Source organism: Diachasma alloeum, unplaced genomic scaffold, assembly GCF_001412515.2.
Source record: "Diachasma alloeum isolate Michigan unplaced genomic scaffold, Dall2.0 Dall_scaffold_00178, whole genome shotgun sequence".
Taxonomy (NCBI): Eukaryota; Metazoa; Arthropoda; class Insecta; order Hymenoptera; family Braconidae; genus Diachasma; species Diachasma alloeum.
Genome location: NW_021680344.1, coordinates 145,615 through 162,448, shown reverse-complemented (window position 1 = coordinate 162,448; position 16,834 = coordinate 145,615). Strand labels below are relative to the sequence as shown.

The window sequence follows — 16,834 nt, the reverse complement described above, 5'->3', positions numbered from 1 at the left end:
CGTAGATTCGAACATCAAAATTTTTGCTGCGAGTTAAGCCACCCAGAACCTTGCACAGGACAATTTATTGGTCAACACGTTTATTTTAGAAGCAAATAAAACTCCGGTATGGCAGGTCCAAAATTTGGAGAGTAAGATTGGAATATAATACATTTCACCAACTATACAACATAATATCAAATGTAAAAAAAATCAAGTCCCTGGATTATACGAATTACAATATTCATTTTAATTGCAATATTTTATTTCTCCAAGAATTCAGAACAATTACTTTTTCATCGTTTACAATTGAAATTTAGTTCATTTCCAAATGCTGCACTTATTCATGGGATTCATAGGCGAATTTGCTGGACAATTAAAAGCGGCAGCGAAAGCTTCATTATTGGATAGAGGACCATTAACTCTCTGCTTGTTTGGATTGTGTTCATCGGTGTTACCATTTTTCTTGAGGTACGCGGGGCTCTGATTTATATACCATGTCTAAAAGTAAACAAATTGACAACATTAAAACAGCTCATGGTCAATCGAAATGAATGATTGATGCATAATATCAAGTTCTATACAACTTACATTTCCATATGCAAGGAAAAATAGTTGATCATCAGTAAATTTCTCCAAACCGGGAATCCTCGCACTACTAGTTCCCTTTTTCTTACGGTCTGTCTGGTAGGCATTCCAAGCAATTATCAGCCCTTCAGAATCCGATAAATTCTCTCCCATCGTCAAAGTTCCATTAAACTGAAACAATATTTTGCGATTTATCGAGGAGAAAGACAATATATTATATTATCCTGATAACAAATCTATCGTGAATTGGTAAACCAGGATAAGTGCATTTTGCTTAGGACCAATTATCGATGAATATCTCGGAAATGAAGAAAGATGGCGAAATTTTCATCTAAATCGTTTCTATAGAGCGAAATATCAGCTACAAAAAAGCATTGTTTGGTGAATGACTAGCTTTAGGGTGGATGTGGGATGAAAATGTGGAGGGAGATGTTGGGAAAATTACTGATGAGCCGGATTTAAAATATCACACTTTATTTTGTGGGATCGAACCACTTTGTCAAAACTATTTACATTCTTTGGTAATTCAATTCTTGAATGTCTAATTATACTGATAATTGTCTTTCACTGTTAATTCGTTGAGTCACTGAATGTAAACTGAATTTAATCAACAGAGGTGATGTACTGAACAAAACGGTGATCTTACAAAGACCGGTGATGTACTTGATTACTAGTGAGCTAGATGAGGTTCAAAGAGCTACTGTACTCGGTGAGGTGCGATATAAAACTTGTACAGGTGATTTGCCCGAGATAGACTTGTACGGTGAGAGGCTAAGCCTAAACTGATTCGCGCGTGTTTCGGTGACTTATGACTGATGACCCGAAGGGTCCCGGAGATTTTCGAAGTAGGCCGATGGTCGACCAGAATGTTCTGGAATTTTAGTTGCGTTTCAAACAAGCTTCTCATAAAAATTTCTCTATCTATGTCCATTTGCAAGATATTTATCAATAACTGACCCGTAGCGAAAAGCAGTTATCCTGGTTTACCAATTCACGACAGAAATGATATCCCATATCTCAGGGGAAATGTTCAAAGAGAGATCTTCGTAGGGATCCACATCAGCAGCAGAAGATATCTCTTGACATTTTGTCCTGAAAACTTGTATTATCCAGATTGATACAGAATCAGCAGCATTTTTCAATTTCATTAATTTCGTCTTACATCTTCACAACTGCGTTGACATATTGTCGGTAAAATCCCGGTGATGAATAGACAAAGAAATATATCGTGAAACTTACATGAATGACTTCCTTTCCATCATCATATATTGCATAATTATTGAACTGATTGATGAAACATTGTGCTCTCTCTTGATATTTATCAATGGCATCTGGGTTCCACCAAACCACCACATCACCGTTTTTATTTAAGCGCCGTCCTGAAATAATATTTCTAGATTGATGGCACGATCACTGATTTCGTGAAATAGTATATTTCGATACGAGTGAGACGGAATTTTCACGAGTGTGAAGTTGGCGGCACGAGGCGAAGCCGAGGACTGCCAATCACATGAGCTGAAAATTCCCGTCTCACATGTGTCGAACAATAGTTTTCATCGCGCTGTGACAAAAAGTGAACTTTTCGGCACGCTCCGCGTGCCTAAAAGTCCAATTTCCGCCACATTGTGATGAAAAATATTGTTCGTAACTCGTGAAAAAATGTTTTTTAGCTCGTGGGATTATATCACTCGCCTTCGGCTCGTGATATAAACCTCCCACTCGCCAAAAAACACTTTTTTGCACTCGTTACGAAATATACTAGTTCGTAACTCGTGAAAAATAGTACATTAGAGTACAAGGGCACAAAGTTCGTTTTCAACGAATGTGTAGTTTACAGGCCGAGCCGAAGGCGAGGTCTATACACACATTCGTTGAAAACGAAATTTATTACCGAGTGCTCTATAATATTTTATGTCAAGTCGTGCAGAAGTCGAGCAAGCTGCGCGAAGCGCAGCGTGCGATAAACTCGACTCATTGCACGGCGCGTCATAAATGTTTTTTTTGACACTGCTGCTACATTCACCTCGTGTCGAAAAGTACAAAATCGTAAACGAAAAGTCTTTTCGTTTACTAGTAAACGAAGAGAGGCACAGTTCGCCACTCGCTGAACGTAACATCACTGTCAAAAACTATTGTTCGACACATGTGAGTCGGGAATTTTCATGAGTGTGAAGTTGGCAGCCCTCGGCTTCGCCTCGGGCCCGTCAATGACGGTCGCATGACCGTCATATGACGGGTCATGTGACGCATTTGCATCTCTATGCTCCACGCATTGGTGATCCATCTGTGACTGTGTGCGTCATTTGTTGTCAGTTCAGCCGGTAGCTCTTCGAGAAAACTCTCATACGATCGAGAGCAAAAAAACTAATGAATTAAATTACATACGTGCAATCACAATGAGAGCCACGACGTTTTTCAAGGTTAGATAACAAAGAGAGTTTGTTGTTAGAACAGAATGAATTCCTATGGAGCTACGTTTTTTAATCCATCTCTGTTCACAATAAACAAACGCCCGATGAAGTTCTATTTGGACGGCTACAATAACCATGAGGTTAATGAGATTGCTAGGATTATAGAAGTGAGTACATGACATTAAAAACACAAACATGAGAGTGTGAGAATAAAATACGCCGTTCTTAATCATCAATAACTCAAAATCGGTAGAGTAAAATTCAACAACCTTTTTATCTTTCTGAAAGTCATTGTTTAAACTCCAAAACGAGCCCTCACTCATATTAACTGCACCATTTGGTCTAGTGATATTAACGATTTAAGTATATTTATCCAAACACGGGCATTGAAAAAACTTGCATTAATTAATAACTTAAAGTGATCAATTAATTAATTAAAAATAAAATAAACAATATGCACCGAATGTCGGCGTTAGCGGGAGGTTATGCGGAGTTTAAAATTTTTAATATCTGCATTATTTGCCTGAGTATCCCAGTTTTTTATTTGATCATTGAATTCATCATATTTTTTCACATTATCCTCTATTTTTATTTTTGAGTCTTCGAGTAGATGACCTTTTGAAAATAAATCTCTAAAATGCTCAAAAAAAATTTGTTTTATTCTGTCAAGGCTACAGCAACTCATTGTTCTTAATTACTGGAAATATTGATTTTGATTGTTACCCCATCAGTCTAAAAAATTAGGGGAGAGCGGGGCGAAAACACTTTCAACTTTCTGAGAAATACTAATTACTCATAGAATTGTTAACGAAATGGGATAATTTTTTTGCATGAAAAATACAATTCTTTTTGACAAACCTACATTGAGCTCAAATTGCAAAAAACGTCAGAAGTGTCCATCTTCCCTCGCCTCCCCAACACAATTTCCCTCGCATATGAAAAATTAATCATTTAAAAAATTTTCAAAACTCGCAAGTTCCTTATTGAAGAGACATATCGATTTCATTTTACGGCTATGAATATTTTTCACCAGGCATTCGGTGGAAAATTATCGACACCGGATGAAAACACAATAATCTTCTCAGAGCCTGGTCGTCCGGTTACAATGGATTATTGTCGATATCATATTCAATGCCTGCATGACAGTATTGTGGCTAGGAGATTTCAGGATCTGGAGCAGTACAGGTCAGTGTTACCAGATCGTGACGTCACTCCATTTAAAACTGTACAGATTTTGGCTATAAATAGCCAAAATCTGGTAACCCTGGTACAGGTAACTAAGTTTTACTTCCATTCGGAAACAAAAAAGAAACTTGGGAAATAAAACTAATCAATTTGTCTTCCAATCGGATTTTTTTTCGATGATAATGGGTAAAAAATGAAAGGGGGGAGATACATCCGCCGAGTCAGAACTGTACACGACACCGATCTGTACACGGAGCGCTACTCTGCACAGCAGAACTGTCCACAAATGAAATAGTGCACGGGCGAAACTGTCCACGAGGACGAAGTGTCCACAACGCGCCAAGCCGATAAACAAGCATCGGTATTGTAGGAATCGAATACATTTATTACCTATAGAATAAAATTGTCAGTAACAATTTACGTTACCTGATGGCGCTATAAGACTGAAAAGATTATTTTCGTGAAATATCCAGGGCTGTACTACCTGAACTCTTAGGTAAAAACTGAGTCGTGGACCCTAATAGGAGCTAACTGAATAATTGTTTGCCTCATTAACTCAAATGACAGGCCTACAGTAATTATTATTATCATTTCATACATGAATGAGAACCGCAAATTAATTTGTTGATCAAATAATCATTAATCAGGATAGCCAATTATCTGATTGTCGGATCAATTCTCAACCATCACAAAAAACTGATCGATTCTTCAATCCATAAATAATTAATAACGTACACTTCCTAATTACGCTGATAATTGTTCATTCAATTACAAAGTTATTAAATATCAAATTAATTGGTTATTTCAACAATTAATTATTTATTATTATGATTAGTAAACTGATTAATGGATAATTTCAACCATTGATTATTTAATTATCCAGTTAATCGCCCATTAAAATTAACCATTTACAACTTCCCAATCTACCGAGTAGTTACTGTAATCACCTCGAAAATGAATCATTAGATTTTACTACCATTTCTCCATGTTTTAGGGTGTTTAAAACTTTTTTAAACCCATCTGAACGAAATACCTATTGTGTGGGGGTGACAATTTCTTCCGAATGAATTGTGCGATCAAGATGATCGATAACACAATCGGAAGGTCTTCATGTAATTTAGACCTGATTTCATTTTGAAGTGAATCCCTCCAGTGGTTTTTCCAAAGTGTCCTGGAGAAAAAAATGAAAATTTCTCAGACAAGGATTTTTCACGAATGAATTATGTAATTGTGATTAACGATATCAGAATATCACTGAAATGAATCGGTCCAGGGGTTTTCCCACGATGAAGTCTTAAAATTGATAAAGTTTGCACGGTTTGAATTATTGGATAACTTTGTAATATGCAGCGATAATTATCCAATAATGAAATAATCAAAAAATTCCTGGCGTCAATTCTTTAATGATAGTTTATTTCGTTTCGATCACGAATTGTTTGAAGCATCGAAAGTGGTCTTGGAATAATTGACAATTGATCGGAATATTGCATAATTATGGTCTTCAATTGATGGTTGGGTAAATAATTGAAAATCTCTCCATAGAAATGATTCATTGACTAAATAATTGATTTTTTTCTAATCCGAAATTCATCATCATCAGGGTTAATCAGAAATTCCCAGATTCAATTAATTCCTCTTTAAATAATTGATAAAAAAATCAAACAGATCCATTAATCAGTTTACTAATCATAATAATAAATAATTAATTGTTGAAATAACCAATTAATTTGATATTTAATAACTTTGTAATTGAATGAACAATTATCAAAGTAATTAGGAAGTCTACGTTATTAATTATTTATGGATTGAAGAATCGATCATTTTTTTGTGATGGTTGAGGATTGATCCGACAATCAGATAATTGGCCATCCTGATTAATGATTATTTGATCAACAAATTAATTTGCGGTTCTCATTCATGTATGAAATGATAATAGTAATTACTCTAGGCCTGTCATTTGAGTTAATGAGGCAAACAATTATGCAGTTAGCTCCTATTAGGGTCCACGACTCAGTTTTTACCTAAGAGTTCAGGTAGTACAGCCCTGGCTATTTCACGAAAATAATCTTTCCAGTCTTATAGCGCCATCAGGTAACGGAAATTGTTACTGACAATTTTATTCTATAGGTAATAAATGTATTCGATTCCTACAATACCGATGCTGGTTTATCGGCTTGGCGCGTTGTGGACACTTCGTCCTCGTGGACAGTTTCGCCCGTGCACTATTTCATTTGTGGACAGTTCTGCTGTGCACAGTAACGCTCCGTGTACACATCTGTGCCGTGTACAGTTCTGACTCGGCGGATGTATCTCCCCCAATGAAAGAATTGTTGATCGTTTCCTGACAAAACCCTGAGGATGTTCTATCAATTTTTTAATGTTTTTGAAATTCATCAATATCTTTACAATGGAACATGTTTAGGATTCCTCTGATTAAAGAGGAGTTCATCGAGCCCTCGGACCATGAAACTTCAATGTCCGATCATCCTGCTAACGCTTCCACCACCACGAATCCATACCCAAGCTTATTGAAACCATGGAAGATAGTCTCAGTATCATCTTACGCGGATATGCATGAGAGGAACAGAGCGCAATCCATACAGCAGATGTCGGAGAACGATAACGTGAGCTCGTGTAGTGCCGCTGCTGACTCCGAATCATCTGAATTCAATAATAACAGAATGGTGAAGAAGAAGAGGAGCAGCATTAGCAAGGAGAAGATGAGAGCGCATTCCTCTACTTTAGGAGACAAGAGTTTGGAACAACAGCAGATAGGAGCATTGAAGAGAAAGAGAGCTGATGGTCAAGATTATTCTGATAGTTCCAGTGAGGAGAGTGGGCTGACAGCCAAGAAGAGACGACTGTGAGTATTGTGAAAAAGTGAACAATTTGAAAAATGATCGTGATTTCCTCCTCCTGATTGTATTTCCATGTTGGTTGGTTTTAGTGAAAAGTCAAAGCATATTAGGAGAGAAGAGCTACATTAATTAAATTATCATAAATACCACGTGTCATATGAGCCTCAATGCAAAAAAAATGTTTTTCCCAACTCAAATCATTAACAATGAATCATCATTTTTATCAGGTCGATTTTAAATTGGAATTAAAATGATCTACGTTTCCAGGAATCTTTACACTTTTTCTTTATCCATAGTTTAATGATTCAATAATTTCTCTTCACTCTTAATATTAAACAGTAACTTTTGGAAGTTATTGCAAATATTTCTTCTTCTGTTAGCATTAATAAGAGCATTCTCTTAATAATGCTTAATGAGGAGCGAATACTTTAAACAATGATCGATTGTGCCATTGTAGCCATGTTCATGTTATTATTAATAGTTGTTTATTAGAAACCCAATAACCTAGAACATTTATAAGGTCAAACAGTTTCAGATAACACACATGTATCACATTTCTCTATATAGTTGACATTAAGTATCGTCGGCGTAGAGCCAAAGGGGTGCAAATCACAATGAAAATTTTAAAAATGAAATAACAGTACAACTATTGAATCCATGGATTCGACAATATGTTGGTTAATTTCGGTAAAAAGGTCAAGGAATGTTAGAAAAGGAAAACCAATACCAGTCAATTTTTCATGAATGTGATGTTTCGCTAATTATTTTACCTACTTCAGGTCCTGGAGAACAGTCGCGTTTCAATTGAGAATCTCCTACTTTTACCAACACGAATCCCAAATGACACATGTCATACCTGAACATCAATGTAACCAATGAGGCTAAATAGACCTTGATAGATCAGTTCTTTAAGAGGAGACTACTATGGGTTTTAAAAGTCGTGGGCTTTTGCAGTGAGATTTCTCATACATTGAAGATCGATTATATGTGTCTAAAAACGGATAATTAGTGCAAAAAAATTTATTGTTTATTGTTCGTTTCCCCCGCAGACGCTTAAAGGTTTTCTTTTTTTTCAAAATTACTGAAAAAGTGTGTACAATAACAATTACGAATTAGTTTTTTGAAATTTGACTCCTGCACAGCTAATTTTGAACGTTATCTCGATTGTTTTTCCATCTTCATAATGTAAAATATATCACAATTTCAATTGAATTTTACATGACGTTGGAGTCCCTACAAATTATGGTTGTACAATCAAACAAAGTAGGAAAAAAACTGAACATTTTCAGAAAAAAATTGCGCCATTCATGTAAAATAGGCAGAAAAATAATTCTTAAAATATTTAAAAAATACATTCACGATTCTTTCAGAAATATTTTTCTGACTAGTTTACATGAATGGTGCAATTTTTTATTAAACAAGCAGTTGACCGCTCCTATATTGCAGAAGGCATGTGACTGTTGCTTTATGTGTTATTTGTATTTTAATTTTTTATTTCTACCAATTCCATTGGTAGTAAGCTTCCTAATGGATCCATAGCAGTTACCTTTTTTCGAAAAATCGCTTATAGGGAGTTGATTAATTGAAATGAATCTCCAAAATTTTGTATAAACGGATACATATATTTTGATTGACCTAGATAGAAGACATCGAGACAAGTGTTTTGAAAAAAACAAGTGGATATCTCGATTTTTGCACATGTTAGCGTGCGTACAAGGATTTTAATAAAAAAACAGAAAAAGGGCAATATCTCAAAAACTTTGTATGGACGGGTATATATGTTTTTGTTGATCTAGGTAGAGGACATCGAGACGAATATTTTGAAAAAAATAAATCTAAATCCGTCCAATAATTTTAAAAATATTAGTGAAAAACGATTTAAAAACGAATCGCTTTATCTAAAAAACTACTTGACCGACCAGGCTGAAATTGTGCACAGAGTTAGTCCTCATTAAGACCTATAATCTGACAAAATTTCAATTTTTTTAAAAATTATTTTAGCCACTTAATTACTCAATTTTGTAAAAATTGAACATCGGGAAGGTGGCAGTGGACATATTCACATACAGACATGGTCGCCAAACTTTGTATTTTTACGTTTCAGACCATTCTACATCATTTCCAATGAAAATTAGAGAATGGGAAAATCGGACGATTACAAAGCTTCCATTCGGAAGCAAAAGAAAATTTAATCCATAATATTTTAGAATAAGCATGAATGAAGTTAGCTCTAATCTAAGTTGAACTTGAATAAAAGGAAATAGTACGAATGTGAGATTGGGCTACTCGTTATTGAGATATTGAAGAAATGAAGTTCACATACAACGTTGAATATCTTCGAAGCAAATAATCCGCTCGAGTCCATCTTCAATATAAACTGTTGCAATGTAAAGCGGGAGCTTCATGCCAAATTTCAAGTCGATATCTCAATTTTTACTCAAGTTAGTGCGCGAACAAGGATTTCAAGTCAAACACATAAAAATCTAACTATCTCAAAAACTTTGTATGAACGGGTATATATATTTTGATTGATTGAGATAGAGGACATCAAGCCGAATATTTTGAAAAAAATCATTGAGATCGGTTGACTCGTTATTGAGATATTCAAGACATTAAGTTTACATACAAAGTTGAATATCTCCGAAACTAATTGACCGATTGAGCCCATCTTCCATACCGGTCCTTGCAATGATCAGAGACAGCTTCATGCCAAATTTCAAGTCAATGTCTAAATTGTAACTCATGTTAGGGCGCGAACAAGGATTTCAAGTTAAAAACAGAAAAATCCAAATACCTCAAAAACTTTGTATGAACGGGTATATATATTTTGATTGATTTAGATAGAGGACATCATGCCGAATATTTTGAAAAAAAAATTATTGAAATCGGTTGGGTATTTTCCGAGATATTTGCGAGAAAAGGTTAAAAAACGAATGGCTATTGCTCAAAAACTAATGGAAGGATCAAGCAGAAATTTGGCATGGAGTTAGTCTCAAGTTATACCAATTAACTGAAAACATTAAAAACTTTTTGGAATGATTTTTCCCGTTTAATTATCAAATTTGCGAAAAAATGACCACCGACTGGACAGTGTTACGCATAGACATGGTCCCCAAACTTCGTATTTTTACGTTTCAGACCATTCTGTATCATTTCCAAGTAAAATTAGAAAATGTACAAATCGAACGATTGCAATGCTTCCATTCGGAAGCAAAAATAATAAAATTAGCTGTGCAGGAGTTGCATTTCAAAAAAACTAATTCGTAATTGTTATTGCACACATTTTCCAAAAATTAAAAAAAAATTTCTTTAACTTAAAAATTGGAGGCCAATTTTTTTGTACTAATTATTTGTTTTTAGATATATATAATCGATCTTCAATATACGAGAAATCTCAGTGCGATATCCTGCGACTTTTTAAATGCATAGTAGTCTCTCCTTAACAAATAAATTATTCTGTCAACGCATTTCCAGGGTTCAATAATCTGTCGTCACTCTCAATATCAAACACTAACTACTTGAAGTTGTTGCAAGTATTAGCTTTCCTGTTGCCATCGATCGAAAGATCTAGCAATGAGGAAACGAATAACGAGTGAACAATTTGAACAATAAGCGATTGAGACAAACTTCACTCTCAATTGGCGATTATGGTCATTTCCATCTTGGCCATTAGTGAAAGAAATGTTGGAGACAGAATAGCATTACTAATTACATTGGCATAAGTTCGACGTTTCACCAATTATTTTGGCTTCTTCAGGTTTTCGAGACGTCTCATTTCAAATGACACATGTCATACCTGAACATCAATGCCATGAAGTGGTCTTTGACAATTCCATTTATGACTACATACACACATCATTTTCATGATGTTGACTGCTAATTAGAATTGAGATCGTCTGGCTCATATTTGTTTCCAGAATTTTTCATATTTATACTCTATCCATGCACGCACGAAAAAATTTCATTAAAAAAAACGACTGGATTCGCTAGACAATTCAATTGGGTTTCTATTGAACTTTCTAGTAGCTTGTGGCCGATTCTATTGAAATGTTCAATAGAAAATATTCTATACAAAATGTTAATATAAGTCGATTTATTTATACAACTTATTTTATTGAAATATTTTCTATAAATTTTCCTCCGCTCTAATTTTCAAAGTTTATGTAATTCTATTTTTCTGTTCTTTTCATAAAGAAAATCGAATGAAAAAACTTGGAAAATTTGAGCCGAGGAGATTGTATAGAATGAATGTATAGAAAATTTGAATTCTATTGATTTTTTCCATAGATTATTTTAGATTAAACATTTTAGTAGAAACGGTCAAAAATTAATCGAAAGTTCAATCGAAATCCAATAAAATTTTTTAGCGAATTCCCTAGGTTTTTGTTCTGAAATTTTTTCATCCGTGTACACATATGAAAAAATCGTATAAAAATGTTCTATACAGATTGCGTATGGGGTATTCCACGTGAACTCACCGAGGTCAAAACCCTCACCATCGCCAATCATATTGGCGATTTTTCCTGTGGTTGTATATGGAAAAATATGACTTCTCAAATATTTTCAGATTTTTTGAGGCATCCTGTGGGCAGCCATGTTTTTTTGCAAGTTTTATCTTCAAATGCCTGTAATTTCCGTAAAAATCAACCGATTTAAGTTTTTTTTTTGCAAAATGTGCGTCTTCGAACACACTTTTCATATAAAAATATGCCAATTTTTTTCATTTCGTTCTTCCATCGATTTCCTCAGGAAATCCTCAAAAAACTTCAAAAAACGCGTCGTTTTCAAAGTTGGACCCTTTTTATATTTTTCAAAAAATTTCAGTGAATATATTGGACCAAAATAAAATTTTTCACCAAAGACCAAAGTGGGATCTCTACTAGAACACACCACTCGGAAAGATTTATTGTTAACGAATTTTCAAAAAATCATCAAATTGTTCCAGATTCGAATATAATGCAGTGATTCTTCAGGCGGTAAATTCAAGTATTGCTTCTGCGTTCAAATGCGAAAAGAATTTTGAAATTTTTGAAATTTTTCATCCCGGATTCATATATTCCAATTGGAAATGACGGTCACGAAATGGGAAGTCCACTTTGGCCTTTGGTGAAAAATTTTATTTTGGTTCAATATATTCACTGAAATTTTTTGAAAAATATAAAAAGGGTCCAACTTTGAAAACGATTCGTTTTTTGAAGTTTTTTGAGGTCTTTCTAAGGGATTCGATGGAAGGACGAATTGAGAAAAATTGGCATATTTTTATATGGAAAGTGTGTTCGAAGACGCACATTTTGTAAAAAAAACTCAAATCGGTTGATTTTTACGGAAGTTACAGGCATTTGAAGATAAAACTTACAAAAAAACATGGCTGTCCACAGGATGCCTCAAAAAATCTAAAAAAAATTAAGAAGTCATATTTTTCCATATACAACCACAGGAAAAATCGGCAATATGATTGGCGATGGTGAGGGTTTTGACCTGGGTGAATTCACATGGAATACCCCGTATAGAATTTCTATAGGATTTTCGTATATGGTATTCGGATATTTCTATAGGGATATTTTTTATACAAATTATTTCTATACGATTTCTATAGGTTGGATCCTATACGACCCACTGCCACATGTATAGAAAAATTTCGTATGGAGTTGCGACATTTCTCTACGTTTTTTTCTGGAGCGTTTAGACATCTTTCGTATGAAAACAAAAATTTATGTATAGAAATAATTCGTATAGAAATATCCGAATATCATATACGGAAATTCTATAGAATTTTTATACGCAATCCGTATAGAAAATTTCCATACGATTTTTTCATACGTGTAAACTCTGAAAACTCAACAATCTACTTTTACGTTTCATGACGAACATAGTAACATTAACTGATTGAAGATGTCATTCAGGTGCCTATGCTTATGAATTAATGGCAAAACTACATCCTGTTGGAGTTTTTATTATTTCTTACTTTTCAAGGAACGCTTGGAACCAGTGGTCAGAAGATGAAGAGCGTCTCATGATTAAGTTTATCATCGACAATAATGGCATCGACAGGTCGAGGAATCTAACATTTTGGCAGGAAATGGAATCAAAACACGTAATATTTCAATAATTTTTGGTTCGCCCTCTTGAGTAAATTGCATTTCTCAATTTCTTCCTCATTCTAGATTCTAATGAATCCGTATCGCTCAGCGCTTTCCATATTGACCCACTACATGAAGAATTTGAGATTCTATGTTGATCGGTACATCGATGATCCTGTAATGTTGGAAGAATTCCGGAAGCGCGATGAAAATTGGCGAAGGTACGAAATCATTAGTTTTCTGTCAGTAAGAATGTCGTGAATATGTCATGAATTGTTAAAGAAAATTGTCCATCCAAGAAATTAGATACGGTTGATGAACATGAAGATGAAATTTCGCGTCAAACGTTCTGGAAAGGTGATAACTTATAAGTTATTTTTTTTCTTGAAGGCTCCCTCCAGGGTACACGGAAGTCGAGAAGGAAAAAATTTTGAAATACTTGATTGAGAACAATGTCATTTCGAGAGTACGTGATAAGGAGATTTGGGTGGAAATGGAGGGCAAGGTGAGTGGAAAGAATAGATTCTTTTTTTGTCAAATTTTGTAGGGAAACCCAGGGTAAAATGGATAAATGGAACAAAATGAAAATTGAAAAATCGAGTATGTTAACCATTAGATGCACCCAGTTTGGACATCTATTTCACTAAACTGTATGCAATTGAACGATTATGGCCTGGATGAATTATGTTTTGAACGTTATGTCGATTGTTTTTCCTTCTTCACGATCTAAAATATATCACAATTTCCATGGAATTTTACATCATGCAGGAGTCCCTGGAAATTATGATTGTACAGTCAAAAAAAGTAGAATCAAAACTGTGCATTTTCAATGAGTATTTTCAATAAAGATTAACAAATAAGTCCGATAGAGAGAAAATTGTAAGTGTATAATTTGTATTTACGTGACTGTAGTGGTCACGCGGGGAGTGTGTGGCTCCGGCGGTCATCCAAGTTAAGCAGCGTTCAGTCCAGTTCAGTCTGCCCAGTACGTGGATGTGTGTCCGCTTAGGCACACCTAACCGCGTGGGACTACAGTCGCTAGGCACCAATGTAGAAAACCACTGTGCCCATTGAGTTAGTGTGACCAGTGGACACAGTTGAATCCCTGCATTTTCGCCCGGCTGTACGACTGGGGTTTTCCATGGTTTCCCTTGCAGTCCTAGCCCGAATGGGGTACAGTTAAGAGTAAGACGGCCCATGGTAACGCAGAAAAAATCAGAAGAGAGCAGTGGGAGAGGCAAGGCAGACGAATGGGGAGCCTATAAAACCGTAATGGTAGTAGGAAAGAAACACGAATAAAAAAATAAAAAAAATTTGTATTTAAGTGAACATATTCTCCATTTCTCATAATATTTGTAATAATAGTAGTCCATTTTAGAAAATAGAAGCATCAAGAAGAAAAAAATGTGGGATATTCGGTAAAGACCGAAGGGTTTTGTAAGGTATAACACTCGGAATTATTATATATCGTATTACAATTTATTCACAGCAAACAAAACTTTGGTTTACACCACGAGAGCTGGAACGAGAGTGTGCTCCCGCGACAACGGTATTAATCCTCCGATCGGGGATGTCCGAATTACTACAAAAAATGATTTGCGTTTTCAAATTTCAGGGGAATTTACCAAGTAAATGTGAGAGTAATTCTAAGAAAGTTGATTGAAAAAGTAATTGTTGATACGAGTTCGAAGAACTATTTTGGATCTGACAGCACTCCAATCACATTAACAATTATTGAAAAATCTTTCTAAACATCTGGCCGTCCATTTTACCCTATTCTTGGTTGAATTTAACATCAATCTGAGGCGACACCATGAAATGTATTTTCGACAATGTTCCCATTCGTCTAATAACATCATTTCAATTCGATGTTTTTCATTTTTAGATATTCCCAGAGCACCAGAGAACAGCAGGCAACTTGCAAAAATTCTTCTTCGATCATCTCCAGCATGACGTGGCCAAATACATTCATGATCCAAAAATACTGGCAGAGTTCAATCGTTCAAGAAGGCGAAAAACATGATAATCTACTTTCAGAAGAATAACAGATTAACATAATGGCATTATCTTCGATCTATTCCAGGAGAACAGAATTTATTCTAAGTTTGCTTAATTTATTTTGTTCAACTTCATTCATTCATACGTATTTCAATCGCACAACTCATAATTCGTATTCGATCTCTCTAAATGAATAAATATCAACTTTTTCTACGATTTTACTCCGCACGTTTCAATGAAATAACTAATACTAATGGAGTTTTTTGGAAAGAAAATAGGTGGATGTCTAAATCTGCGAAAGATCCATCATCTTTACTTGATTAGTTTTAGTTTATAATAATATTCATTGTTTCATCCTTGAAGTTGATCATATGTAGAACGTATGTTAAATCGTTGTTATAATTTTTTATCCAAGTTTCACGATAGAATATGTGAATATTTCGTGGGAGATTGGGGACTGTATGTATTCAAGGTCATTGACTGGCTTGTAGCAAAAATCCTGAGGACAAGATGTATTGCCATCTTCTGAGAATTCTGAATATCTTATTTCTGAATTATAAATCCACATATACTTTGCTTTCATCTTTCGCATGACCCGTGATTATAGGACTACGAAAGCAAAATAATCATAATTTCGAAGTTCCAACTGCGTTCGCTATTGTAAATTGCTGTCTCCAGAATTAATGAAGCCGCTATTCAATTACGAGCTATTTTACATGAACGGTTATCCGATGGAATTTAATTTGTATGGATACACCGATGTTCACATTCGCGAAATAGCTGAGATTATTGAGGTATAAAATTCTCACCATTTAATTTATTTTTATCAATTGGAATTTTGGGCATGACTGGAAAACGTGTTTTTCGAGGCTTTCGGTGGAAGACTCTCCGCACCAGGAGAGAATACAATCATTTTTTCATACCCTGGGGCTCCGAACGACGGAATCTGTGATCGCTTAGATAGCAAATTTCTTTTCGATAGTGTAACAGCAGGACAACTACAAAAATTGGATAACTACAGGTAAGAATGAAATGCATTTTGTTATGTTTATATTACCAATCTACCCGATTTCATAATGTTCGTTTCGAACGTGAATATATGTTTATAGAATCTATAGATAGAATAAAAGTGTAAAAACTTCTTATAAAAAACCAACATGATTTATTTTTCAATGACTTGAGGTATCAAGGACTAATTGGGTGCATTCCCTAGCGGACTGACTTCAGAGTTGAACTCTTGAATATTTCCATGATTTCAGAAAAAGTTCAGAGTTCGGTCAGAGTTGGGGTTATGTCGGATTCTATGTCGGATTCTAGGGTTATCTCTGAACTCTTAATAGTCTTCAGAGTTAAGAGTCCAGTATTTTTATTGTTGATCATTATTTATTTTGTTATGGTGACGGCAGGGGGGGGGTTTACATGTGTTCGTTTCTGGGGGGGGTTACATGTTCTCTCTGAACTCTTACCTGCCGTCAGAGTTAAGAGTTCAGTTTTTTTATGTTTAATCATTATTTTTTTATTTCTGGGGTGGGGCGGGGGGGTTTGCATGTGTTCTCTGAATTCTTACCTGCCGCCAGAGTTAACAGTTCAGTTTTTTTTATTGTTGATTATTATTTATTCATTTCTGGGGAGGGGGAGGGTCACATGTGTTCTCTGAACTCTTACCTGCCGTCAGAGTTAAGAGTTCAGTTTTTTTATTGTTAATAATTATTTATTGATTTCTGGGGAGGGGAGG

The 16,834-nt window shown here is 35.0% G+C and overlaps 2 protein-coding genes and 1 long non-coding RNA gene across 3 annotated transcripts in view; 2 read left to right on the top strand and 1 right to left on the bottom strand.

Moving 5' to 3' along the window:
• Positions 1 to 257: 257 nt before the first annotated feature.
• Positions 258 to 1,985, bottom strand: LOC107038959. Its single transcript, XR_001460928.1, has 3 exons — positions 1,807 to 1,985; positions 571 to 738; positions 258 to 480 (listed from the first exon to the last, which is right to left on the bottom strand). It is a non-coding gene; the product is annotated as an uncharacterized LOC107038959 (long non-coding RNA).
• Positions 1,986 to 2,839: 854 nt separating this feature from the next.
• On the top strand, positions 2,840 to 15,583 carry LOC107038834. The gene is made up of 7 exons (XM_015258139.2): positions 2,840 to 3,145; positions 4,012 to 4,163; positions 6,586 to 7,026; positions 12,995 to 13,115; positions 13,186 to 13,322; positions 13,492 to 13,606; positions 14,987 to 15,583. The coding sequence occupies exons 1-7, from the start codon at positions 3,023 to 3,025 to the stop codon at positions 15,122 to 15,124; spliced, it is 1,227 nt and encodes a 408-aa protein (XP_015113625.1). The 5' UTR covers positions 2,840 to 3,022; the 3' UTR covers positions 15,125 to 15,583.
• Positions 15,584 to 15,709: 126 nt separating this feature from the next.
• LOC107038896 overlaps positions 15,710 to 16,834 on the top strand; it is a gene marked incomplete at its 3' end in the record, with an annotated part of 17,046 nt that continues 15,921 nt past the window's right edge. The window contains 2 exon segments of the mRNA XM_015258222.1: positions 15,710 to 15,893; positions 15,969 to 16,120. Coding sequence (XP_015113708.1) covers positions 15,783 to 15,893; positions 15,969 to 16,120 — 263 coding nt within the window.

Coding starts and splice junctions, on each gene's coding strand:
- LOC107038834 (XM_015258139.2), top strand. CDS start 3,023: ATGAATTCCTATGGAGCTACGTTTTTTAATCCATCTCTGTTCACAATA. Junction 4,164..6,585: donor CAGGATCTGGAGCAGTACAG/GTCAGTGTTACC, acceptor GAACATGTTTAG/GATTCCTCTGATTAAAGAGG. Junction 13,323..13,491: donor CGCGATGAAAATTGGCGAAG/GTACGAAATCAT, acceptor TTTTTCTTGAAG/GCTCCCTCCAGGGTACACGG.